Source organism: Emydura macquarii, unplaced genomic scaffold (assembly GCF_026122565.2).
Source record: "Emydura macquarii macquarii isolate MOO-44397 ecotype Brisbane River unplaced genomic scaffold, CSIRO-AGI_Emac_v2 contig_2473, whole genome shotgun sequence".
Taxonomy (NCBI): domain Eukaryota; kingdom Metazoa; phylum Chordata; order Testudines; family Chelidae; genus Emydura; species Emydura macquarii.
The window spans coordinates 24,617,350-24,645,180 of record NW_027132610.1 but is presented as its reverse complement, the minus strand read 5'-3'; the positions used below and the strand labels follow the sequence as shown (position 1 = coordinate 24,645,180).

At 44.4% G+C, this 27,831-nt stretch overlaps 1 protein-coding gene across 5 annotated transcripts in view; it reads left to right on the top strand.

Annotated features, from left to right (window-relative positions):
* Positions 1 to 19,824, top strand: part of NAA16 (N-alpha-acetyltransferase 16, NatA auxiliary subunit) — a 104,091-nt gene extending 84,267 nt beyond the window's left edge. For all 5 annotated transcript variants that reach the window (XM_067563178.1, XM_067563179.1, XM_067563177.1 and 2 more), the window contains 8 exons: positions 383 to 511; positions 1,133 to 1,346; positions 10,184 to 10,377; positions 11,477 to 11,585; positions 12,458 to 12,556; positions 12,878 to 13,021; positions 16,331 to 16,428; positions 16,758 to 19,824. In XM_067563178.1, coding sequence (XP_067419279.1) covers positions 383 to 511; positions 1,133 to 1,346; positions 10,184 to 10,377; positions 11,477 to 11,585; positions 12,458 to 12,556; positions 12,878 to 13,021; positions 16,331 to 16,428; positions 16,758 to 16,958 — 1,188 coding nt within the window. In that variant the 3' untranslated portion in view covers positions 16,959 to 19,824. The remainder of the gene's footprint in view (positions 1 to 382; positions 512 to 1,132; positions 1,347 to 10,183; positions 10,378 to 11,476; positions 11,586 to 12,457; positions 12,557 to 12,877; positions 13,022 to 16,330; positions 16,429 to 16,757) is intronic.
* The last annotated feature ends 8,007 nt before the right edge of the window (positions 19,825 to 27,831 follow it).

Genomic DNA, 27,831 nt, shown 5'->3' with positions numbered 1-27,831 from the left:
ATATTTCACTGCCTCTTAATCCGAGAAGAGGGAATTGAATTTATTCTCTTATTTGAGTTTATCTTGAAAAAATATTGAGAAATTACTCTGCAAAATGAATTATTTTTCAAGCATGTTAATCTGTGCCCATGTGACGTGCAGAGGTACCACTTAAAGCAACTAGGAAGCTGAAAGAAAGATCAATTGGAGCAGGAGTTATTTTTCTTTTTAGATTGTCAATAACTATTTAATGAGAGGTTTTGCAGTTGTAGCCATTTTTTATAGTATTGCAAATGTGTTTATAGATGAATGAATGGTTGTTTAGTAACAAGTTTATGTTTGAGAAGGGTAACAGCAGCTGATGAATTATTGGTTTCAACAGTTATGAATATATTCATTTTAGGAAGGGACATCTGCTATGGAAAATCTAAATGAGATGCAATGTATGTGGTTCCAGACTGAATGTGCTTCAGCTTATCAGAGACTAGGGAAGTATGGTGATGCCTTGAAAAAATGTCATGAAGTGGAAAGGGTAAGTAGGTAAAAAGATTGGTCTATTTCCTGTATAAAATTTTTCATAATGCAGTGTAAATATTGGTTGCCTCAATCAGTTCAGCATGTCATTCTTCACATTTAAAAATTTTGATACTGCAGTTTTTTTTAAATGCTATATAATTGGTATGTTAACTTAATGGATAACAGACCTTGTCTTTATTGTTGATTTAATTATTATTTAAAAAACTGAAAATGAAAAAAAATCCAATAACCATAAATCTTTTGACATGCTATTATCCAGAACTATTTTACATTGCTTTGTGCCATCTCTTTTCTACCTGTTTAAAAATGTAGACTCTATTTAAAAAACAAATAAAATGTATTAGTATTTTCTGATGGATTCGGAACAATACATCTTGCTGTTCACATCACTTTTTTTTTGCAAATTAAATTAGCTTTCTTTTAAAAGAGTTGGAGGGGAGATTTCTCTTAGCCACATTTTGGTAATAAATGGTTCTTTCTTATTTTCCATGTTAGATATGTAGGGGTTGTAAATAATGTTGCTTGCTGCTCCATTTTGTATGTTTGTATGTAGATAATAATAAACAGAAAAACGTGACATGATTTAAGAGTGATTTTGGTTTTTTTTTTTTTTAAGCATTTTTTTGAGATAACTGATGATCAGTTTGATTTCCACACATACTGTATGAGAAAGATGACTCTCCGAGCCTACGTAGACCTACTGAGATTAGAAGATATTCTCAGGAAACATGCCTTCTATTTCAAGGCTGCTCGATCGGCAATTGAAATCTACTTGAAACTACATGATAATCCTCTATCCAACGAAAGCAAAGAACAAGAAGTGAATTCAGGTATCTACACAGTAATGCAGGCTAATATGTGTATATAACACAATTAAAACTTATTAAGCTAAATAACATTGCAGGGTATAAAATGATTGTATTGTAATATACAGAAGTTTTCATTTTTTTTCTTGAATGTTTGATAAGTGACTGAAGAGAAATAGGAATAAATGTTATGCCAGACAAGTTTTTTTCATCAAATTACAAAATTAGTAGATGAACATAAGACAGATGTAGGCTGAATTTAGTAAAACATTTGGTGTATTAAAAAATCTTTTAAAAATTGCTTGTTTTAGATATGAACACTGTTATATAGATCTTACAGCTGTAAAATAATAAACAAAAAGATAATGATAAAACAATCATGTATTGAGTTTGGGGGAAGGTGGTCAGTGGATTTCTGTAGGAATTGGTTTTAGACCTAATGTATTATATTAATAATCAAATAGAACCGGTAAACGCCACATTACATTTTAGGTATTTTGTACACAGTGCTGTGGCTGGGGGAAACATACAGAGAGATCTAGAAATGTTAGAAATATATACAGGAAATAAATTGAGCTTCAGCTTGGCAAAATACAAGTGAATTACATCTGGGAAATAATCTGAAACTGGTATTCATTGGGAAAAATATTTTCTCGGTGTAAATGTGAGAGATCTAATCGTGAGTAAATTAGTTACAAGGTTCTTCAAATGCAGTATGCTTGCAAAAAAGCTAAAGATGATCGTTCTATCTTCGAGTGATTGCTCATATGCATTCCAATGTAGGTGTGTGCGCGCCCCGTGCACAGATTCCCGGAACTTTTTTCCCTAGCAAGCCCTGCATGGCCAGCCTAGGCGCTCCCTGGAGTGCCGCGCTCATATCGCGGTATAAAGGGCGCTGCTGGCTCCGCGGGTCCCCAGTTCCTTCTTTCTGCCTGTGACGGTTGCTGGAACTATCGTCTCTTGCTGCGTGCAAGTAGCTCATTCCCTAGTTATTTACTGGTTTCAAGTTTGTTGTTATATAGTTGTTATAGAGTTAGTTTAGTGTAGTTATAGTGTTAAGTTAGAACCCTGGACGGGGTTCCTTCTACGGGAGTCATGCTGGGCTCCACAGGCTTTAAGAACTGTGTCTTGTGCACTAAAGCCTTTCCTATCAGTGACCCGAAGGACCGCTGTCTCCGGTGCCTTGGAGAAGAACACTGTCGAGACAAATGCAGAATCTGCAAGTCCTTTAAGCCTTGCACTCAAAAGGAGCGGGACGCGAGGCTAAAGGCGATTCTTATGGAGTCGGCGCTCCGTCCAGCCTCTGAGCCGTCCCGGTCTCCGTCGGCACCGAGTGTGTCGTCGGTGCGGAGCGCCCCCCCACCGGCACCGCTTTCGGCACCGCAGCAGGTCTCCGCCGACTCCTGGGGGTGGGGGAGTGCACCCGCAAGGACCGTCGACGCCGGAGGCGTTTACTGCGGCACGAGCCCTCATGGCCATGCCTATGCCTCCGTCCCCCCTCGGCCGAGGGAGAAGGGACCCGCGTCTCGAGGCAAACCCGCGCTGGGTGGTCTCGGTGGTTGGAGACGTTCCCAATCCAAGTCTCCTTCCAGACGGTCACGGAGGGTGGAGAGCGTCGGCTCCCCTCCGAGCTCCAACTCTCGGTCGTCGAGCGACTCGGCACCGCGGCACCGTGGGCGGTCCCGAGTCCGTCGCCGGAGCCGTGGGTCCAGCTCTAACGTCAGCAGGGACCGGAATTCGGGCTCACACTCTTCGGTGTGGAGCCCGTCCCGGCACCGCTCCAGGTCACCGTCGGTCATCTCGAAAGGTCCAGAGACTCCGATGGGCCCGACACCGACATCGGGGCGACTGGACTCCCCTCAGCATCGCCATCGTCGGCACCGCTCTCGGTCCCGAGGGGGTAAGCGGCATCGCAAGTCCTCTCGCCGCAGGGGCAGGTCTGCTACATCGTCATCGTTGTCCCCGACCACCTCGTATCGCCGGCACCGCAGACGTCGGCACCGGTCCACGTCGTCCTCGTCGGACCGCTCCACGCGTCGGCGACATAAGCGACGTACGGGGGGCTCCGGCGACAAGAAGGCCGTGCGGCTGCATCAGCCTTCTCTGCAAGCCCCCGGGTGGACCCAGGGGCCTTGGCAGTGGCCGTATTGGGGGCCCTGGAATGCCACTATGCCCCAGGGCTCGGTGTCACTACAATCGGTGATGGCCCCCCCAGTACCCCCGCCCCCTAAAGCTCAAGAACAGGGTTCGGAGGATTCGGACCCAGGGGAGGGACCCTCCACTGCACCCTTACCTTTCTCTTCCTCCTCATCGCCAGATGAGGCAGCAGCCAGGGATCGTAAGGGCCCCCTGTTTGATTTCAGGGCCCATCAAGACCTCCTAAAGAGGGCTGCTGAGAACTTGGGCATGGAGTTTAAGCTCATGTCTGAGGAGGAGGACCCCTCTTTGGGCCCTCGAGCTCTGTGGGGCCCTCATGGGCGACCTTGCCAGTACATGACAATGTCATGAAGATTGCAAGGAAGCTCTGGCAGACCCCCTCCTCTCTGCCCTCCACTTCCAAGGGGGTGGAACGGAAGTATTATGTTCCCAAGGAACCATTTGAGTTCCTCTATAACCACCCCACGCCGAGCTCCCTCGTGGTCGATGCGGCCAACCAGAGGGACCGTCAGAGGAACCAAGGTAGCACTCCCAAGGATAAGGAGGGTCGTAAGCTGGATTTATTTGGGAGGAAAATCTACTCTACTGCGGCGCTGCAGTTTAGAGTAGCCAACCACCAGGCCCTGTTTGGGAAGTACAATAAGAACCTGTGGGCCTCAATGCAGAGGTTTGCCTCCCAGCTGCCCCCCGACCAGGAGGCGGATTTCTCCACTATCCTCCAGGAGGGGGCCGCGGTGGCTACCGCTGCGCTACAGTCGGCTAGCGACGCGGCGGACACCGCCAGTAGAGCGATGGCCTCGGCGGTCGTGATGCACCGCTGTTCGTGGCTTCAGGCTTCTGGCCTCACCCAAGAAGTTCAGCAGGCCATTCAGGACTTGCCGTTTGATGGCCTGGGTCTGTTTTCTGAGAAGACAGACGACAAACTCCACGCACTCAAGGACTCTCGGGCCACCCTGAAGTCCCTCGGGTTGTATGCCCCCCAGGCCTCCAGACAGCAGTCCAGACCTCAGGCCCAGAGGCAACCACCACCCCCGCCCAGGCCGGCTCCTCGACCCGCCCAGCAGAGGAGGGGTCGTGAGCGCTACCGCGGTCCCAGCAGAGGAGGCCGCCAGGGGTCCTCTGCGGGGGCCAGCAGGGGCCTGCTAAAGGGGGTAATTCTAATAAACGTTTTTGACCCAGAGCAGGAGGGTGGTACTCTTCCTTCTATCTGGGATCTTGACCGGCCGTTTCCGGATAGGCTTCGCCCTTTTCTTATAGAATGGGAAGCCATTAATACGGATCGGTGGGTCCTGGAGGTGATTGCCAAGGGGTACACCCTCCAGCTCACAGCCTTCCCCCCCAACACCCCTCCGAGGCTGTCCCCCATTGGGGATCTGGCCTCGGTTCAACTCCTAGTACAGGAGATCGAGTCACTCCTCATGCTGGGGGCGGTGGAGGAAGTCCCAGTGGCCAAAGAGGGCCGGGGATTTTATTCTAAATATTTCTTAATCCCCAAGGCGAAGGGAGGCCTTAGACCCATTCTGGACCTACGTCGCCTAAATAAGTATATTAGGCATATTAAGTTTCGTATGGTCTCACTCGCCACAATCATTCCGGTCCTTGACCCAGGGGATTGGTATGCCGCCCTTGACTTGAAGGATGCATACTTCCACATCTCCATATTGCCTGCCCATAGGCGGTTTTTGAGGTTTGTGGTAGCGGGACGCCATTATCAATTTCGGTCCCTACCCTTTGGGCTCTCCTCAGCACCTAGGGTTTTTACTAAATGTATGGCCGTGGTGGTAGCCCACCTGCGCCGTAGCGGCGTTCAAATCTTCCCCTACTTGGATGATTGGTTGATCAGGGGGAAGTCGAGTTCTCATGTGAGACATAGTCTGCTCCTCACACGCGAATTGTGCACTAGACTGGGGTTGCTTGTTAATGAGCAAAAGTCCACACTCATTCCGGTGCAATGTATAGAGTTTATTGGAGCCAGGTTGGATGCGGTACAAGCCAGAGCCTTCCTCCCTCAAACGAGGTTTGAGGCGATGGCAGCCATCATATCTGATCTCCACCTGTCCCCCATGACGACAGCCAGGCACTGCCTGCAGCTGTTGGGACATATGGCGGCTTCTACATATGTAGTAAGACTGGCACGATTGAGGCTTAGACCTCTCCAGAGGTGGTTGGCTTCGGTGTACGTACCGCACAGGCATTCTCTAACTAGAATGGTCCTGGTTCCCCCACAGGTGCTGTCGTCCCTCGATTGGTGGAGGGACCCGAGGGAAGTGATGATGGGCGTCCCCTTTATAGAGTTTACCCCATCTGTGACGCTCATCACAGACGCATCCGATTGGGGATGGGGAGCCCACATTTCTCACGACCAGGGCACTCAAGGGCTGTGGTCACCGGAGGAGAGAGCTCTGCACATCAACGTACGCGAGCTCAGAGCGGTCTGATTGGCCTGCAAGGCCTTCCTCCAATTCCTGAGGGGCAGGGTAGTCCAAGTCCTCACAGACAATATGGCAGCCATGTTCTATGTGAACAGGCAGGGAGGGGCACGCTCCTCGGCACTCTGCCAGGAAGCTATTCGCCTATGGGACTTCGCGGTGAGGCACGGGTTTCATTTATCTGCCTCTCACCTCCCGGGGGTACGAAACAGCGAGGCGGACCGCCTCAGCAGATCCTTTTCTCCCCGCCACGAATGGTCCTTACACCAGGACATAGTGGCTTTCATCTTCCAACGGTGGGGTACTCCCCGTCTGGACCTGTTCGCTACAGCGGGGAACAGGAAATGCCCGAGGTTTTGCTTGCTAAGGGGTCGCGAGCCGGGCTCTCTGTCCGATGCCTTCTTAGTTCCCTGGACAGGGGATTTAATGTATGCATTCCCCCCCATCCCGCTCCTGCCCCAAGTCCTCCTCAAAATCAAGAGGGACAGGGCGAACATCATCCTGATCGCCCCAGCGTGGCCGAGACAGCAATGGTACAGCATGCTGCTCGACCTCTCCATCACCGAACCGATTCCGCTACCCGGACGATGCGACCTGATCTCCCAGGACCATGGGAGATTGTTGCACCCCGACCTGGACTCCCTCCACCTCACCGCCTGGAGACTCTGTGGCTGACGGAGGGAGAGAGAGCCTGTTCCATTCAGGTTCAGCAGGTCCTCCTGGGCAGCAGGAAGTCGTCCACGCAAGTAACGTATAGAGCTAAGTGGCGGAGGTTTTCGGGGTGGGCAGAAGCGAGAGGGTTGCACCCAAGCATCTCACCTATACAGGCTATCCTGGAGTACTTACTGCAGCTTAAACTGCAGGGCCTGGCTTTGGCCTCCCTCAAGGTACACCTAGCGGCCATCTCGGCCTTCCACCAACCCATGGAGGGCCGCTCCCTATTCTCTCACCCCATGTCGGTGAGGTTCCTTAAAGGGGTGGAGAGGACTTTCCCTCAGGTGCGGGACCCGGTGCCACCCTGGGACCTCAACTTGGTCCTCAACGGGCTAATGGGTCACCCCTTTGAGCCCCTGGCCACGTGCTCCCTTCTCCTTTTATCATGGAAGGTAGCCTTCCAGGTGGCTATCACCTCGGCCAGAAGGGTCTCCGAACTAAGGGCGTTGACCTCAGAGCCCCCCTACACAGTGTTTTATAAGGATAAGGTTCGGCTGAGACCTCACCCGGCTTTTATGCCTAAGGTGGTGTCTCAGTTCCACTGTAACCAGGACATTTTCCTCCCTGTGTTCTTTCCAAAACCCCATGGGTCGGAGGAGGAAAGGAGAGGACATTCGCTGGATGTCAGGCGAGCCTTGGCCTTCTACATCGAGAGGACCAAGCCTTTCCGGAAGTCGACAGCTCTTCGTAGCTGTGGCGGATAGGATGAAGGGCTCACCTGTCTCCACCCAGCGCATCTCCAATTGGATTACTGCCTGCATTAAAGCATGCTATGAGCAGGCAGGGGTACCCCTCCCAGGTGCGGTGAGAGCACACTCCACTAGGGCCCAGGCCTCTTCCGCAGCCTTTCTGGAGCGGGTTCCCCTGCAGGACATCTGCAGAGCAGCGACCTGGTCGTCAGTCCATACGTTCACGTCGCATTACGCCATCGTGGAACAGGCGAGGGAAGATGCAGGGTTCGGCAGAGCCGTGCTGTCAAGAGCAGGTCACCAATAACTCCTACCCTCCTCCAAGGTATGGCTACTCAATCACCTACATTGGAATGCATATGAGCAATCACTCGAAGATAGAAAACAAGGTTAATTACCAGTAACTGTTGTTCTTCGAGATGTGTTGCTCATATCCATTCCAAACCCACCCCCCGTCCCCACTGTCGGAGTTGGCAGAAAGAGGGGACTGGGGACCCGTGGAGCCAGCAGCGCCCTTTATACCGCGATATGAGCGCGGCACTCCAGGGGGCGCCTAGGCTGGCCATGCAGGGCTTGCTTGGGAAAAAAGTTCCGGGAATCTGTGCACGGGGCGCGCACACACCTACATTGGAATGGATATGAGCAACACATCTCGAAGAACAACAGTTACTGGTAAGTAACCTTGTTTTCCTACCTATGCACCCGTGATGCCACAACTAGACTATTGCATGTATGCGGAGCACCTTGATGATGAGACAGCATTGACAAAGAGAGAAATTCAAAGATAATCCATTTAATTTTTCTTTTTTTTTAAAGACAGGAAGAATTGACAAATGTGAAATCAATAAATCTTGTCCTCCCTTCAGAGAATAATAAATTACACAATGTATCATGTATAACAAGATGTATGTTTTACAGCACTGCTCAATGCACTTAAGTCACTTTCTCTCCCTTCATGAAGATAATAGAATCATAGAAGATTAGGTTTGGAAGGGACCTCAGGAGGTCTAGTCCAAACTCTTGCTCAAAGCAGGGTCAACCCCAACTAAATCATCCCAGCCAGGGCTTTGTCAAGCCGCACCTTAAAAACCTCTAAGGATGGAGATTCTACCACCTCCCTAGGTAACTCTAGTGCTTCACCACCATCCTAGTGAAAAAGTTTTTCCTAATATCCCCCACTGCAACTTGAGACCATTGCTGCTTGTTCTGTCATCTGCCACCACTGAGAACAGCCTAGCTCACTGCTATTAAATCCCCCCCTCATTCTTTTCTTCTGCAGACTGAACAAGCCTAGTTCCTTCAGCCTCTCCTCATAAGTCATGTATTCCAGCCCCCTAATCATTTTCGTTGCCCTCCACAGGACTCTCTCCAATTTGTCTACATCCTTTCTGGAGTCGGGGGCCCAAAACTGGACACAATGCTCCAGATATGGCCTCACCAATGCCAAATAGAGGGGAATAATCACTTCCCTCCATCTGCTGGCAAACCTCCTACTAATGCAAACCAATATGACATTAGCCTTCGTGGCAGTGTAACTCCCAGGTCCTTTTCTGCAGAACTGCTGCTTAGCTAGTCGGTCCACAGTCTGCAGCAGTGCATGGGATTCTTCTGTCCTAAGTGCAGGGCTCTACACTTGTCCTTGTTGAACCTTATCAGATTTCTTTTGGCTCAGTCTTCCAATTTGTCTAGGTCACTCTTTATCCTATCCCTACCCTGTAGCATATCTACCACTTCGCCCAGCTTAGTGTCATCTGTAAACTTGCTGAGGGTGCAGTCCACCCCATCATGCGGATCATTAATGAAGATGTTGAACAAAACCAGCCCTAAGACCGACCCGTGGGCATTCCTCTTGACACCAGCTATCAAATAGACATCGAGCCATTGATTACTCCCTGTTGGACAGAAAGCTAGTTAGATCATCAGGCTCATCATATAATCCATTCATCCAACCCATACTTCTTTAATTTGCTGGCAAGAATACTGTCAGAGATCATATCAAAAGCTTTGCTGAAGTCAAGGTATATCACGACAACTGCTTTCCCCACATCCACAGAGCCAGTCATCTCATCATAGAAGGCAATCAGGTTGGTCAGTCATGACTCTCCCTTGGTGAATCCATGGTCACTGATCATCTTCCTCTCCTCCAAGTGATTCAGAATGGATTCCTTGATGACCTGTTCCATGATTTTTCCAAGGATGTCTGTCTGTTTATAGTGTAAGCTCCTCTATAAAGCACCTAGCACATAACAGTTAAACTTGACTTAGAAGGTGATATAAGTCTATGTACTTAAAGGGTTCAAACACACCATTGTAATATGAATGTTTTAGGATGTTTCCAGTAGATATTGCCAAGAATATTAAGATGAAATGGAGCTAAGGGTAATGGTGAATTTAAGTTTAGTTTCCAAGAAAAATGTCATCCACCTTTAGTTGGGAACCCTGAGATTTTTGGACAAAAGTCACTATGTGAGTACAGAGTATTCTAATAATGTCTCAGAACATAAATAATGTAATGGGATTTCCAAATTTTGCATTTTAACTGACTCATGGTTTACATGAATACTTCTGAATTTCAGGTCTTTCATTTTTATATTACTTTTATAATCCGTGGCATTTATTTATTAAGATTACAGGATGTATTGTGTTGGAAGTGTAATGTCCAATAATATTGAACTATATAATAAATGGTGCATTTTACTGATAAATGAAAAGGTTGCTTTTTGAAATTTCTGTATAAGTACATCTCTCTGTTCTCTATATGAGAAGCCTAGAGATGCCCATATATTGTTTGAGCAAAACCAAGATTATTATTGAAATTGAGTCTGTAAATCAGGTGTTAATTTAAATTATCTCTTTTTTCTTTTATATGTAGAAAACCTTTCAGCCAAAGAACTGAAGAAAATGCTTAGCAAGCAAAGAAGAGCACAGAAGAAAGCCAAACTTGAAGAGGAGAGAAAGCATGCAGAAAGAGAACGTCAGCAAAAGAATCAAAAGAAAAAACGAGATGAGGAAGAGGAGGAAACTAGTGGTCCCAAGGAAGAGTTAGTTCCTGAAAAACTGGAAAGAGTAAGCATTGTGTTACTTGCTATGTCAAATTCCTGTCAGTTTCATGTTACAATATTCTCTTTGGCCATCCCCCTCCATACTTCTGGAAGATTGTAACATGGGAAATCTCCATTCCTTTTAAAAAGACAAATCAATTTAAAAATCATTTTTGTACAAAAATTTGCTTACCATTTTATAACACTTATAATTAAATAAAAGATTACAGAAAAATGGTAGTTTGCTTTTTCCCTAGTATGTTTAGTTTATGCATTTGACAGCAGTTCGGTGGTGGGTGGAGGGGGGTATGAGAGAAAACAGATTTTATTGTATGTATTGTGTTATAAAGAGCTCACAGTCTAAGATAGCAAGTGGAATCAGAGAGGGAGCAAAAGGAAACAATGAGACAATGCTGATCAGCATGGTAGGCAATGGTCTTGGCACATCAGCTATCTAATCAGTCAAGTTTTTGTAGGCACTGTTCTTCTGTACAGCCCTGTCATTTATATGTCTTTCACACAGCAATAGAGTAGAGAAAAGTAGGAAAATGTGATTGACAGCCACAAAATTTGACATGGGAACTTAAATGTGTATGTTCGTAAACATCTGAAACTATTTTTTTAAATTATGAATTAGTTCAGATGTTTGTTCTTGTCACTACTATAGATGATATTAGTTAGAAGGTACCCATCTGAAACACATGACGGTAATACCACATATAACTATAATCACCCTGGTCAACTTAAAATGGTCAAAAGAGAGCAGTGGTATATCAACTGTTTCTTCAAATACGTTTTTCTTGGTTCAGTTTACTTCAGGTAGGTGTCATCATGGTTTACTGGTTGGCTATGTGATCTCTTAAACTCTGTAGGTAATGCATTCTTGAGTATAAATTAAGATTTTTCGTTTTGTGCCAATACTCTAGAAACCAGGCACTCTTTTACTTGCTGTGAATAATGGGACTGGGCCAGGTGGGAGTCTATTTAAAAAATCAAAAAGACTGATATGTCACTGCATGGTAGTATGAACTTCATGGAAAGCTTCATCTTTTTAAAAGATGTAAGTTAATAATAGATGCCTCATTTTTATGATGTAATCCTAATTTTGTCTTCTATTAAAATAGGTAGAAAATCCATTAGAAGAAGCTATTAAGTTCCTTATACCACTTAAGAATCTTGTTGCAGATAATATAGACACACACCTGTTAGCATTTGAAATATACTTTAGGAAAGGTAAGGTATATGCAGTTTTCATTTTTTCTCCAAATGTTTTAATCCTTCATTTCAACCTATTTTTACCCAACTGTAATCTATATTTACTAATTTACTGAAACAAGAGTTTCCATCATGCCCAGAGTTAGTGGATAAATATTACAGAAAGCTTACTATCTGTCATGTCACCTTTCTTTGGCAAAACTATCTATCTATCCTATCACCTTTCTTTGTTCTTAAAACTGACTTTGAGTAAAGGAATTTGTGGTTATATGCTAATGAGATGTGACATGGAAAAATATTTCTAGTTGTAATTCTTCAGCAATTAAAAAATAGAGTAGTATAGCTAAAGCAGTGTTGCTAATTATAATAACCAGCAGCTCATTATAATAGAATGAAGTTAGAGGCTGCCATAATGTTATACATGTATTTTATATCTGGGTATTAAGAGAGTACAGATACGAAAATTCTGCATAAGACTTAGCTTCTAATGTTTGCATTAGATTTACTAATTAAATCACAAAGGATTCAGGGACATAGCTTCCTGTAAAAGCTAGACACCTAAATATTATACTTATTTTTACATGGATTTTTCAGGAAACATTGCTATCATTTTGTAAAAACACATTGAATTTTTTTAAAATTTCTGAAAGCAGGAGAGTAAAAAGGTATCTAGCATATTGCATTTTTAAAAACTAAATTGGGATTTGTTATTACTATTTTATTTATATATTTATATAATTATTAATTATTGGGATTTTTGGGTATGTTTGAGAAAGTTAAAGATTTGGGAAGGTGTCAGCAATGAAATTTAAAAGGATACAAAAAGTTAAAGAAAAGTATATAACCTTGGTTTTGGGTTTTTTGTTTTTTTTTCTTGTTTTTTTGCACAGGAAAGTTTCTGTTAATGTTGCAGTCCGTCAAGAGAGCTTTTGCCATCAATAGTAATAACCCATGGCTACATGAATGTTTGATTAAATTCTCTAAATCTGGTATGTACAATGAAGCAGTTGTAGATACTTTATAGTGTCTAAATACTATACAAACATAGTAATATATAAAAACTGACACACGGCAAAAAAATACATTTATATACAAAGTGTTCAGAATGTCATCAGAACCTATTGAGGCCATCTGATAGTTTGCTGAAAACCAAAGATGGTAAAATATTGACTTTTGTAAAATTGATTTCAGCCATAAAGTGTGTTTCCTTTTATGTGTGTGTATACATGCTTAAAGTGGTGTATCGCTAAAAGGGAAGTTTGTCTGGAACAATAGCAGAAACGATAACTTTCTGCTTTTCTCTTTTTTAGTATCTGATCATAGTAATCTCCCAGAAATTGTGAACAAGGTCCTAACTCAAGAAATGCGGAAAATCTTTGTTAACAAAGACTTGGAAAGTTTTAATGAAGAGTTTCTCAAACATAATGCTACCTCCATTCTACATCTACTGTCAGGTTTGTTTCATTCGGTGCTGTGAAGTGTTAAATTATGTTAAATAATTAATCAAGTTAATATCTTTCTCTATACTTCATTCCAGTTAGAATATGCCAGATGCTCAGATAAAAATTATTTTTGACATTTCTGTTTGTAGGGCTTTAACAATCCTCTTGCCCATTCAAAGCCTCCTGTGGGAAGCTTTTCATTTCTACAGGATTTATTTTTAAAAGAAAACATAAGATTCTAGCCTTTATGGTCTCAAAAAACCTTTGTAATGTAAACAGTTCTTCCTCCTTATGTTCTACTCAGCTGGAGTGCCTCTGCTTCTGCTCATGGCTTTGCAAGCAGCAGCAACAGAATGAAAGAACAAGACTATTAACTTTCACAGCTGCTATTCACAACACTGGGTAATGATGGAAAAGTCAGGAATCATGTCAGTTTTACACTGCTCTTGCTGCTGCTTAAGAGTGGTCAGTTAAGTTACTAGTTGGCAGTAGGACAAAAAAACTTGAGGGTAGAGTAGAGGAGTGGAAATCTGTCACCTTTGTGGTGGCCAGAAAACTCCAGATAAAAATAGTTTAGAGGAGAGATCCCCTTCCCACCGTACCCCCATGAAAGCAGTGGTGTGGGAAAGAGAAAATAAAACTTCTTCTTTCCAACAGCTTGAGGGTAAAAAGAGGCTTCACGTTTATCAGACATTTATGGTGGGCTCCACGAAGGGATTTAGACATTGTAATGTTGAGCATCAGAGCACCTAACTTTTAGATGCCTAGAAAATCACAGGAATAAATAACACTGCGTTAGTTAGATACTGAGGCTCTGATACAATGAATGGGGATAGATAGGCGCCTAAGAATATGATCCACAAAAACCAGCATGCTAGGTGAGGAGCTATCTAGGCAAGACAATAGGAGTTGCTGAGGAGAAGTGTGGGCTAAGCCCTGCCCCTCTCATGGAAATAGGCACGAGCACAGGCTGCAGAGAAGCACCTACCTCTCCTTGCGATCCACAAACAGGATCTCACTGTCTGGAGGCAGGTGGCTGAGGCACCTAAGCTGCTACTTCCAGGAATGAGTTAGATGTCTGCTTCATTCCACACAAAACAGGAGGAGGAAGAGGTTACCATCTTATAACTTCTAGCCCAGTGGTTACAGCATTTGTCTGGGAGATAGGAGTCCCATGTTCAATTCCCCCCCTCTCTTTCAGAGGAGGGGAGAAGGGATTTGAACAGGGGGCCTCCCACCTGTCAGGAGAGTGTGCTGACTACTGAGCTATGGGATATTCTGTCTTGAGGATCCCTCAACCTAATTTGAAACTGTTCCACTGTAGATAAATAATGAGTGGTTAGAGTAAGGGGACTGAACCTGGGACCCCCCTGCTGGGTGTCCTAACCACTGGACTTACAGAATCATATTCTCTCTTTCTCTCTCTCCGTCCAATGACTATTCCAGTATGGATAAATGATTGTTTAAGTCATTAACAGTCAAGTGGCATGAAGTACTTGATTTACTGACTCACTTACAATCTCTTAGAGTATTGTAGTGGCACAGACTAAGATTAATAGTTTTTGGAGCATTACAATGTGGTTAATACTGTTAACAAGTTTATTTAGAGGATAGGCTTGTTGGAAAAAAGGATGGTTCTGGGTTGTAATGTAGATGAACTTTGACTCATTGTGTGACTGTGTAACACTGTCGCCTGTTTCAGCATAATCAAATTTGGGATTGCCTACTGACCTTCACTGCAGTCTAGATGTCTCTTACAATTGCAGGACCTGCACACCCAGTACTCTGGGTGGTACTTTCCTTCTTGGGCATTGCAGGCTAGTGGGTTAAATCACCATTCTGCGGAATACAAGTGGACACACCTAGTTCAGTTTATAACCTGTGCTTAAGGGCTGTGTTTATTCTCCAACATAAATAATGAAACATGAAACAACATAGTTCCCTTCCTATCTTATGGGGCCCTCTGACCTTCAGCAGCTTGTTAGTCAGGGATCCTTGGGGAACTACTTGACCCTACACTGTCCCCAGCTGCAGCTATGGGAGAGTGTACTCCCAGTCCTCTCCTCGGCCCAGGCTCTCACATGGAGCCTGGGTCTGCCTTTATATCATCCAGCTGGGAATCATCAGCCCCAATCACTGGATGCTGCCCAGCTGGATTTGCTGATTCCCAGCACCTACCTGCAGGGCTCATCTTTAGAATAGGGCTGGCTGCTCCATGGCTCCATTGGCCCTTTAGAGGTAGATCACCTGTTACAGGCAGAATCACTAGTAAGATTCTGCAGGCTAAATTAAGCCCTTGCTGACATCCCTGTGCTACATCATAGTCTTCATTGGATTTAAATGTAACTAATATAAAAGTAATGAATAATTATTGTTAGTGATTCCACAAGAAAGAATATATTCTGGTTCACGCCTTCTTAGATGTTTTGTTCTGTAGTGCAAGTAGGCATAAAAAGCTGTAAAAACTTACTGAGAAAAGAATATAGTAAGCAAATAAGAGACTGAATACAGACAGGGAATGGATCTGAGTAAGATGGTGCTGCTTTTACATGGACACTTTTCAGTCAAAACCATACTTTTTGTTTTTCCTTGGTAGTAGGTTGTGTGCTTATTTAGTTTGTGTGTGTTGCATATATGGGAGAAGGGGAATATCATTCATGCTGTTGGACTTGCTCAGATAGAATGCCGAATTACATGTGTTTGTAATTCTTTTGATAAGTTACTTAAAGACTTTCTGGCATACATGCCAACACAATTGAATAGTTATCATTATTCTAGCAGCTTTAACTCCAGAGCTTTTTAAAAAAATACTTCAAATTGGTTCTGAAAAGACATCTGCTACTTCCTTTATCATTGCAGGGTGAGTCTCAACTAGTATGCTGATTTGAATGTCTTAATTACCTAGATATTCTTTCCCTGTTATGCCTGTTGCCATTTTTTTCCTGGTTAACTCTTGCCTCAGGCATCCTATTTCTGTTAACATTTTAGTGAAAATTGAAGCAAAGTTTCTAGTGAGCATTTCATTTTTGTTGGTAGCAGAGCTACAGCTTTACTTCAACCTATGCTCTTAACGTACTGTAAAATATTTTTGCCTTGTCATCATTTATACTAGGTAAAATATGAAAATACAGTTTTCTTACATTTTGTATAATGGATGGAAAGTTGATAAGATGTTCTAAAATCTGTAGAAGGCCTCAATTAACAATAATACCTTTCTTTATTTTTGGATTGTTTTCTGTATCAATTTATAATTTTACAATAAATCAGTTATTGAATGTTGACAGTGTCTGTTCAAATGTGGCTTTATTTCTTATTCTTCAGGTGCTAAGATGATGTATTTCCTGGACAAATCAAGACAAGAGAAAGCAATTGCTATTGCTACCAGATTAGACGAAACTATGAGAGACAAAAATGTGAAGGTAAACTAATTTAATTGTAACCTCTTTGTATATTTAGGGACAAAGTAGGTGATCTTGAGCATGGCATATGAAATACAATATACATGTACACTGTTAATTTTTCTGAATCTTGATTACTAATATTAGGAGGAATGTTTTTATTTTGGTTAAAATTACATGCTTGATGTCAGACTTCTGTAAACAAGGACAGTGACGCTTATTACCAGCAGAGGACACTGCATTCAGTAATCATGCAAGCAAGATTTAGAGAGAGCCCTATGTTTTCTTCTTTAAAAAAAAAAAAAAAAAAAAGCCTAGACTAAATTTAACTGTTGCTCTTATTTTTTTAGACTTTAACAAAGGTTTTCGAGGCACTGCTTGATGGCAACTTCGGAAGCTGCCACACCCAATATGAAGAGTATCGGATAGCATGTCATAAACTGTTTCCTTTTACGTCTGCCTTTATGCCTGCCACAAATGAGGATGATAGTAGCATTGCATCAGTGAACCATACAGCCATTAACCATGATGTGCTGTCCAATGAAATTTGAAGTAGTGTACAAATAAAACATTTGACTATACCTACAGACTGGCTGGATGCAGATTGGGGTTACTTTTCCAAGATGCATTTTCTTTTTTATATCTTACAGGTATAAAATGAAATATTTGGATGGTTAAATGAAAATGGAGTATGTTGTTAGCGTGTTTTTCAAACAACAAGAACTGCCAATATTTATGGAAACGTTCTCTCTAATTAACATTTGTCATGTTTATTCTTGTACTGTTTCAAGTCTTTTAACAACAAAATCCCCGTATTATGGACATTAAAGATTGCTTTCACCTAAGTGTTGTTACATGCAGAAGTACATACAATAATTTCTTGATAATGAAATTATCAGTTGAGCAGATTTTAGCACATTAAGACTGAAAAAGTGCTGCTTGAATCATCCCCTGTCATCTTTTTCTGTTTGTTTTGGTTTCTTTAATTTTAGTTATTTTGGTTTCTTTTAAAGCACATAACTGTAAATGTTGGCTGTTTGCATGTTTCTTGTCTGTTCTGTGTCTTATATGGAACTCATGCTGGTGGATATGGAGGTGTGATGGTAAGAGTTTTCAAAAACTTTTCTATCTACCTTGTGTTCCATAGCTATTATTTCCTTACATTTTTTTAATGGTTTAACATTTTAAAAACAGTTGAGTACATGTAATTCCCTGAAATAATAGTGAATATGATACTGTTTAGATACCATTGTCTGGCTGCCTGTCTTTTTTTTTTTTTCATTCCCACTTATTGGTTTGGAAAAGCTACTCCAGTTTTGGGCAGATGCATAAGGTACAGTAATGGGGAATATGGTTCTCCTCTACATTGTAAAATTCACTGGTAAGTTTACTGTATACCTCCATGAAAAGTCTTAGGTGTGGACTTATGGCTGATAAATTTACTACTTCTCTTGCCTAAATACTATTGCTTTAAGTACTATAAAGCAATTAGTAGTTAAGTGCATTTTATATTTAAAAACTATTTAAGGGAGCACAAATAGGCTGACTGCAAATCACAACAAACCTTTTTCTTATTCTGTGTTCTGGTGCATTAACTAATAAATGCATAAAAACGTACAATACATCAAAATGAAAGTCTGAACATAACATAGCTGTTTAAAGCATAATATTGCTGGACAAAATGGCTACACATGTCAGCTTTGCCTTCTACAAGAACTGCTATCAAAACCTAAATATACTGTGGCTTGTACAGAAAATACATTTTCTGGAAACTATAATGGAATCATTCAATCAGATTGTTTGTTTTTATTTCACTGCAATGTAAATATTTTCAGTAATATTAACTAGCCTCTCTCAGGCTAATATAAGTTCATGAAGGGGGATTTTATTAAGACAAATAAACTGTTCTAATTAAAATGGTCTCCTTTGTGTGTCATCTGTTCAGATTCAAAATTGTTGAATGAAAAACTCACTGTAAAATAATGCCAACATATGTTATGCTGTAATAAATTATTTTGTACACACTTGCTTTTGGGTTTAATTTTTTGCAGATTCTGTGGTCACACAATTTTAAAGTAGAAAATCCATTTAACATAAATTAGTTTTTCTGTTTGTGGAATTGAGGCTAGTAGCAGTCACTGGAAGTTCAACCTGAATCCTATGTAAGTTGTGAAAAAATAATTCCTACACTCACAACTTCATAGATGTTTTGATAACTGAGAGACATGCACAAGCAACTTCTGTCTCATCGGTCTTCCTGCCCCAAACCACCATTCATCATGCCTTTTGGTGGGAAAGTAGCCCATGTATAGATGACTCAAGCATAAGCAAGGAAAAGCATCTGACTGCAGTTATGTTGCCATTGAGCCAAAGTACCCTTAGAATCCATTTGCTTCTGAAGCAGCCTAAGGTGTAAAAGTAATTTGGCTCATCCGCTCAAAATCTTTGCCATGGGAAACTCGTATCCAAATGGATGAAGGTGTGAATCCATCATCTAATAAAGGCAGCAGTACTGTAGATAGGAATGCTACTGGGATCTGCTTTTGATTTTGATCTCCAAAATCTTGAATAAAGCCTACCCTTACCCCCAACACAGAATATTCATAGCACCATGTCAACAATCTGTTACCTCAGAAAGCAGTAGGAAAATATAGTATAAAGCAGTGGTTCTTAACTTTTCAAGACTACTGCAGGAGTCTGATTTGTCTTGCATACCCCAAGTTTCACCTCACTTAAAAACTACTTGTTTACAAAATCAGACATAAAAATACCAGTGTCACAGCACGCTATTATTGAAAAATTGCTTACTTTCTAATAATAAATATATAATAAATAATATAAATAATAAATAACCCTATAATAAAATTGAGTGGAATATAAATATTGTACTTACATGTCAGTGTATAGTATATAAAGCAGTATAAACAAGTGTCGGTGAAATTTTAGTTTGTATTGACTTCGCTATTGCTTTTTTTATAGCCTGTTGTAAAACTAGGCAAATAACTAGATGAGTTGATGGAAAATCTCTGCGTGCCACACAAACATTATTGGCAGGTAGATGAACTAGGTCTGTGGCTTTCAAACTTCCAGAGTGGTAGGATCCCCTGTGAAAAGCTTTTATTAATTGTAATAATTGAATCCTTTCATTTCCCTCTGCTCTTTCTGGATCTGCTGCAGGGGCTGAGGTGGGCTGAGCTTTCTTCATGGCACGGGTGCCAGGTGCAAATTGATCTGTATGATAGCTTTTGACCAGCCTATAGACCTCTGCAAAGGAGGTCTAGGGTAATGTAGGAAGGGTAATACAGTTATAGAGGTGTCAAGGGGTGGATCGTGTTTGAAAATGTTTTGAAAATACCTGCTACTTTTGCAGTAATCTGGTGTATTCCAAAGGCAAAAATGTTAGACCTGGCAGGGATGATAGCAGCCTCCATTGGGTGGGTGAGAGGGCGGGAGGGAGATGTATACTATCAAAAGCTGTCTCACACAAATTCAAAGAATGTGTATGTGCAGAGAATTGTATATATGCTAATATTTGTATATATTCTATTGTAAATTTGCCTCGCAGATTTTTATTAAATTCTAAAATGTTTATACTATACTTTGGCTCTCCTTTCCTTTTTTCCTTCATTTTTCTTTCTGTTGTGTTGTCTTTTTCTCACTTCCCAGGTCACTCCTTTCCTGTTTGTTTCCTTCTCATAAATCTCTTCTTCAGTCTTCCTTTATTCCTTATTCTCATTTCTGTAATTTCACTCTTTATCCTACAGAATCCACTTATTACTCCACATTCTGTAATCTTTAATCTTAATTCCCTTCTATCCATTTATTGCTGAATACCTTTCTTCAGCAATCATAGCCTCCTAGGATCTTTGGGGTAGGACCTGTCCTTTTGTTCTGTGTTAGTGCAGCACATGATCTATCATTAGGATTCCCAGATGCTGTGATAATACAAATAATTAATAACTGGATTTCACCTTCCTATCAAAACATCATCCATAAAGACCTCAACTATATCCTCACTGGACCAGCACATTCTGGCCTTTCTGTCAAACTTGTACTGAGCTCTGACCCTTGCAGCTGACATCAAATCCAGTAGCTTCAGAATTGCCCTGCCCCAACCCCATTCTCTCCAGTCCAACAACTCTCCCTAAGATTTATTTCAAGACTGACCTTCCCTTTATTTGGTCTCCTCGAAGAAGATAGCAATGTTTCTGAATATGAGGTCAACTACCTCTTCTGAGATGTGAGGCTGGCCCTCAGCTTCTCAGGAGGTGAGGAAAGAACTGAGATCAGGATAATTCCTAGTTTCCTACCCTTTACTGAGAATATGGAGTGTGGATTTAGCTCTTTTGGCACGCAACTCTCAGCCAGTGTTACATGTCGTACTATGCAGCAAACAGTTTAAATTCTGCTGCAACAGGCTCCTGGAGTCTGTGGCATAGGCAGCAGACTAGAAATTCTGCTGCAGCTTCACTTAAACTTCCTTTTTAAAAGGTTGTTAATGAGCTAAATATGAAAAGGACTAAGAGCTAAAGTAGTAGCTTCATACCACTTTGTGCTGATGAACTATTAAAATCCTCAACACTAATGAAGCCTTCTTTATGCAGGGAATTTGTCATGGTTACAGCTGTCTGTAGCCAGTCACCAATACAGCTGCACTAGTATCAACCCCTATTTGTAAACAAGTTAAACCACACTTTCTGTTGGAATAGTTTATTCTAGTTCTTGAGTGCTTGCTTATGTCCATTCCCAATTTAGGTGTGTGTGTGTTGGCCATATGCACTGGTGTCAGAAAACTTTTTCCCTTAGTGGTACCTGTACAAGCTGGCTTTGGTGCCCCCTGCAGCAACATGCATATGCGCCCGCATATAGGTGCTGCCGGCTTCACCCCCCCAGTTCCTTCTTGCCGTCAGTGACGGTGCTGGAACGTTCTTGCCTTCGCAAGTTCTTCTCGTCTCCCTAGTAGTTTGTTCATTGTTTTTAGTGTATATAGTTACTTGTTCGGTTACAGTTAGTTCTAGTTTGTTAGTAGTTAGAATCCCAGGGTCAGGGCATGCCTGTTCCCCAGGGTTTTAAACCCTGCACTTAGTATAAGAAGCCTATGCCAAGGAGCAACCCTCATGAAAGTTGTTTAAAGTGTCTGGGGGAAGCCCACATCAGTCAGGGGGGTAAGATTTGTAAACGTTTCCACCCATGAAAAAAGAAAGACGGGGATATTTGTCTCAGGGTCATTCTGATGGAGTCAGCTCTTAGACCTGTCTCAGAGCCCAGCAGGTTAGACACTGGGCCGAGCACGACGACCTCAGCACACACTGCCCCTCTGGCGCCCATTTCATCTGCCTGGCACCAATCTCCCTCCCCGGTTCTGAAGAAGAGGTCCAAGAAGATCCACACAGAACGTGGATGCTCTCCTGCGGAGAAGGCTAAGGGGGACCCTGGCGAGACCTGCATTGGGGCCAACAACCCTTCTCTCCTCAGAAGGGTCACTCACCTCAGCCAGCATCGACCTCTGCACTGGGCCCTCCACTAACTCTGGATAATGGTAGAAGCCCTCATCGCTTACTGGTGCCGTTGATTCCAGAGGCCATCCAAGCTATGAAGGACGCCCTGCTGATGCCGGTACCGCAGACACCAAGGGACAGCAGAGCGCCACACCGAGATCTGGCACTGGCGTCTCGGGGCAGTCTATCAAGGGACAGATCTGCTTGTTAGTCCCCATCATCAAGGCACTGCTCACCGGTGCGCAGGTGATCCCCCGAGTCCAGACCACACTCTCTGGGTCAAGATCCTGCCAGATTAGGCTCCTGTCACCATTCCCCAGAGGACCGGCACTGAGCAGAGCATTGCTATGGAACAGAGCAAGACAGTTTGCCGGACTCTCAGTACGTTTCCCCAGCACTGCGACCCCGCTTACCTAGCCCATATAGAAAGCTCAAGGACAAGAGCCAGTTTGGTCACACCCAGAGTTTGGGTTCCTCAAGCAGCTCTCCAGTGCTGGTGCGTCAACAATGCATCTCACATGGCACCGCGAGGTATTCAGAGACAGCGCCACCATGGCCATCAGATATCAGCACCTCAACCTCAGACAGTGATGAAGTTGTCCAGACTACACAAGTCCCGGCTCCTGTGACTAGTTTTCTCATGGTATCACCAATGGCTGCATGGCCAATGACCTGGACGATGGCCATACTGTTGGGGGTTCCCCTCTGGGGTTCTGCAGACTGTTTCTGTGAGAGGCACCTCGGTGCCGCAGTCCTCTATCCCTCAGAGCGTGGTGCTGCACTTGGACATGGACTCAAACCAGGAAGGTTTGCACGTCTTGGGCCCCGGGGGTTCTACCCCACCCAGAACAGAGGCCCTTCCCACAACCCAGGTACCGCCTCTTCCTCATCGTTACTGGATGAGGCAGTCGCAGGATCCTCATCTGCGGTGCCGATGGATGATTTTAAGGTGCACCAGGACTTATTCCCTGGTCACAGGAGGTTCCTGAGATTTATGGTAGGACACCGCCACTACCAGTTTGCAGTGCTCCCCCTTGACTGCGCCAAGAGTTTTCACCAAGTGCATGTTGGTGGTAGCAACCTTCCTCAGGAGGAGAGGAGTGCAGGTGTTCCCCTACATGGATGACTGGCTCATCAGGGGCAGGTCAAGGTCTCAGGTCCAGGCCAGCATCTCGATCACCTGAGGTGTTTGTCAAGCGCTAGGCCTCCTAATAAACGAATGGAAATTGGTATAGTCCCTGCACAAAGAAGATAATTTATCGGAGCAATGCTGGACTCATCCAGGGCCAAAGATTTCCTTCCACAGGAAAGATTCCGGGCTATGACCGAGATTATTACCCGCATTTCGGCTCGTCCCCTCAACAGCAAGGGTGTGCCTCAGCTTCCTGGGCCACATGATGGCCTGTACGTATGTGGTTCCCCAGGCTAGGCTGCACCTCAGACTCCTCCAGAAGTGGTTGGCGTCAGTCTATTACCCGGTCAGGCACCACCTGGACAAGATACTTATGGTCCCTCTAAAAATACTTATCTCCCTGGTATGGTGGTTGAATCCCAGTCTTGTCCTCTTGAGAATGCCCTATGAAGCACCCCAGCCATTGGTAACTCTGTTCTCCGATGCCTGGGATGGGGAGGTCACATTGGTTCCCTGAAGACCCAGGGCACGTGGGGCTGAGGGGAACTGGGGTTACATATCAATATCAAAGAACTCTGGGCAATTCGTCTATCCTGTGCAGTTTTTCTACCACATCTTGCCAACAGGGTTGTGCAGATTCTCATGGACAATACAGCCTCTGTGTATTATATCAACAGACAGGGCGGGGCCAGATCCCCTGCCCTATGTGTAGAGGCCATGCCCTTCTGGGACTTTTGCATCAGCCACAATATTCACCTGCTAGCTGTTCACCTCCCAGGGATCAACAACTCTTTGGTGGACCGTCTCAGCAGGTCCTTCTGCTCTCACCACGAGTGGTCCCTCCATCCGGAGGTGGAAGCTTGCATGTTCCAAAGGTGAGGCAAATCCCCGAATGGACCTCTTTGCCATCGGGGCCAACAGGAAGTGCTGTCACCTCTGTTCCCATCAGAGCCACAGTGAAGGCTCCATTACCAATGCTGTTCTCTTCCCTTGGTCAGAGGGACTTCTGTACACTTTCCTGCCGATACCTTTGATCCACAAAGTCCTCCTGAAGGTGAAGAGAGACAAGGTACAGGTCATCCTTGTGACACCAGCATGGCCCAGACAGCATTGGTTCGGGATGCTGGTAGAGCTGGCGGGACCCAGGCATTGGACCCTACTGCTGTGCCTGGACCTTCTATCCCAAGATCAAGGTCGCCTGCTCCACCCAGAGCTGGCCTTCCTCCAGCTGATGGCTTTGATGCTCCAGGGCTGAACAAGGAGGAGCAGGCCTGCTCAACCCAAGTTCAGCACGTGCTCCTGAAGAGCAGGAAGCCATCAACCAGATTGGCTTATAAGGCTAAGTGGAAGCACTTCACCTGCTGAGTGACTGACTGTAGCATGTCCCCAGCAGAGGCATCGATCTCACCAGTTTTGGAGTATCTGCTCCACCTGAAGCAAGAAGGATTGGCCTTCTCATCAGTTAAGGTCAATGTGGCAGCCATATCTGCTTTCCACCCCTTGTTGGGAGGTACAACACTGTCACATGAAATGATGACTAGATTCCTCAAAAGTCTGGAAAGGCTTTTCCCGTCGATAAGGGAGCCATTTCCTCTGTGGGACTTGAACCTGGTCATTTCTAGACTCACTGGACCATCCTTTGAGCCCATGGCCTCGTGCTCCCTTACGTACCTGTCCTGGAAGGTTGCCTTTCTGGTTGCTATCATGTCCGCCAGGCAAGTGTCAGAGATCAGGGCATTAACATTGGAACCACCCTACATGGTGTTTTACAAGGGCAAGGTCCAGCTAGGCAAAAAAACCAGGTGTGGGCATAAGGTGGTCTCCCATTTTCACCTGAATCAGGAGATTTTCCTGTCTGTTTTGCCCCAAACTGCACAACTCCAGTGAGGAGAGGCGTCTGCACTCTCTCAACTTGAGGGCCCTGGCTTTTTGCATCGACCAGACTAGACCCTTCCATCACTTTACACAGCTTCTCGTGGCGGTTGCGGATCAGATGAAAGGTCTACCAGTTTCCTCGCAGCGTCTTTCTAAGCGGATCACGGGCTAGAGTCGCGCCTCCGGTGTCCTTGACAGCCCACTCAACGAGAGCACAGGCATCGTCTGTGGCCTTCCAAGCGCACGTCCCCATTTTGGACATCTGTAGGGTAGCGAGCTGGTCACTGGTACACACCTTCGTGTCCCACTACGCTTTGATGTAGCAAGCTTGGGACGATGCTGGCTTCGGTAAAGCGGTGCATTAAAGGTCACATCCATGAACTCCTGCCTGCCTCTGGAGACACTGCTGGTGAGTCACCTAAATTGGGAATGGACATGAGCAAGCACTTGAAGAAGAAAGAATGATTACTTACCTTATAACGGTTCTTCGAGAGGTGGTGTTCATGTCCATTCTGCACCTGGCCTCCTTCCCCTCAGTCAGAGTTCCAGCAAGAAGGAACTGAGAGGGAGGGGAAGCCGGTGGCATCTATATGCGGGCGCACGTGTGCGCCACTACAAGGAGTGCCAGAGCTGGCTCGTACAGGTACCACTAAGAGGAAAACGTTTTCCCGCAGCAGCGCATGTAGTGAGCATACACACCTAAATTGGGAATGGACATGAGGAACATATCTCGAAGAACAACAGTTATGAGGTAAGTAACTGTACTTTTCAATCAGGGATAGATTCTTCCAGCAAAAATAGTATATTTGCATGTCTATAGTAGGAATTCATACGTGTGTATTTGCACCAGCACCTATAATCAAGGCAGTTCCCCAGTTCAGGGATTAATTTTGAACAGAGCACTCTCAGATGGAAGGAGTATGCCGTAACCACTGAGCAATGGGATATCCTTTATGGGGTGCTATTTTGCTATACACTTCACAGTGGCAAGTCATGGTCATTTATGACCGTGAATAGTCATTGGGCCAAGAAGAGAGCCCAAACAAATTGACTGTACAGTCTGATGGTTAGGGCAGTCATCTATGATGTGGGAGACTAGTTCCCACTCCAGTTATTCTTCAATTATTTATTGGGACCATTTCAACAGGAAATAATTCCACATCAGAATACCCCATGGTCCACTAGGACATTCTCTGGCAGCACGGGAGACCCATATTCAGATCTCTCCTATATCATGCATTGGGGGTGTAGCAGCGTGGCTGCAGCAGCTTGGGCTAGCAATCTGAATATGTACTGAGGGATTGGGCAGGATTGTACATGGGTGGCTAGCCTAAGCTTCTGCCACTGCTATTTTTAGGTGCTAGCTCAAGCGAAGCAAGCAGCTGTGTCTCTCTGAGCTGGTAATTACACCAGTCAGTTGCTGCATAGTGGCCTTAAGGCCTAGGAGAGGAGCCCAAATTTTACCTCCACCAGCTTAACATGCGTTAAAATACATTTTGCCTTCTCTACAATCCGATTTTAATATATGTTAAAACACACCTTTTTCCAGTGTAGACATAGCCTTTGAAGGTATGCCTGTGCTGTGCAGTTAACCCGGGAGATTGGTGCCTAAGTCAGGGCACCTGAGTGAGCCTAGCCCAGGTGTCAGCATCCCCACAGCAAAACCCTACCTGAGTTAATCTGTCCAGTGTTTTTGCACTCGCATGTCTATCATTGTCCCGTGATTCTTCGTGATGGTCCCTATGTGTTTTCCACATGTGCCTGAGTCCAGAAATATTTTGCTAGCACTGTCTGTTGGCCTGCACATATGCCATAGCTCTCTTTGTACTCTGAACTGAGGGCATAAAAGTGGTGCGGGCAGGTCCTTCTTACTGCCACATGTCTGAGTTGGAGTCTTTAGTGTCCTCAACTCCTTTTTTTTCCCCCTTTTCTTGTCACTGCTGTAAGATGTTGTATATAGTTAGTTTTTAGTAGCTTTAATAGTCTTTCATAGTCTTTCATACTTTCTGTAGTATAGTTTAGTGTTTTTCTCCATTTTCTTCCCTATCCAAGGAACCTTTCTGTTGCAAGAAGTCTGGGATTATGCCCAGGGTTCAAACACTGTTTCCTGCCCTTACTCCTTTTCGGGGTGTGACAAACGTCAATGTTTGCTCTACTGCCTGGGTGAGGCTCTGCTGCTCTTTTCCTCCCAGAACTTGTGCAGGTAGGGAACTGAGACTCAAAACATCTCATGGAGAGGGAGAAGACCCCAATAAGATCCGGCCTGGGGACGAACCGCCCATCTGCCCTACTGGTATATCAGTCTCACCAAGCAGGCAGCGGCCCCCTGAGCATGCAGTTGGGAATGGAGACGAAGACTGTCTAAGGAGAAGTTGTCACATGATAGCAAGGCGCATTGTCACAGACATAAGGGACAAACCATCTTCCTCTAAAATTGCCCCGAAGAGAGAAGATCCCTGACACCATGAAAGTTAGGGGAGTCAGCACACACAGGCACTAAGGATTTTGGCCTGAGTAAATCTTCCTCACAGGAGAAGGACACACACGAGGATATGGCTCTGATGGTTCCAACATCAGTTCTGATGGTGAAGGCTCAGGATTAATATCTCCGGGTGCTCCCTTCCACTTCTAAAGCCGATGTGGTCTGGTAGTGTCGCTGCCCCAGAAGGAGACAACTGTTATGGGGACCAGGGAAGCTCCAGTTCTGACAGCTCTGCCAATGGACTCTCCATGTGCCCCAGGGTGTTCTGAGACCTACATCTCCCTGGAGGACATCTTAACTTTTCCCTATCTGCATTCACCCCTCCTATGAAGACTGACTCTATTCTGGAGCATTGATACATCAGAGGAGGAGACTCTCCTGACATTCTCTCATTCCCCCTGCCAGCCTGGAGACGCAACCATTAGAATTGTTGGTTT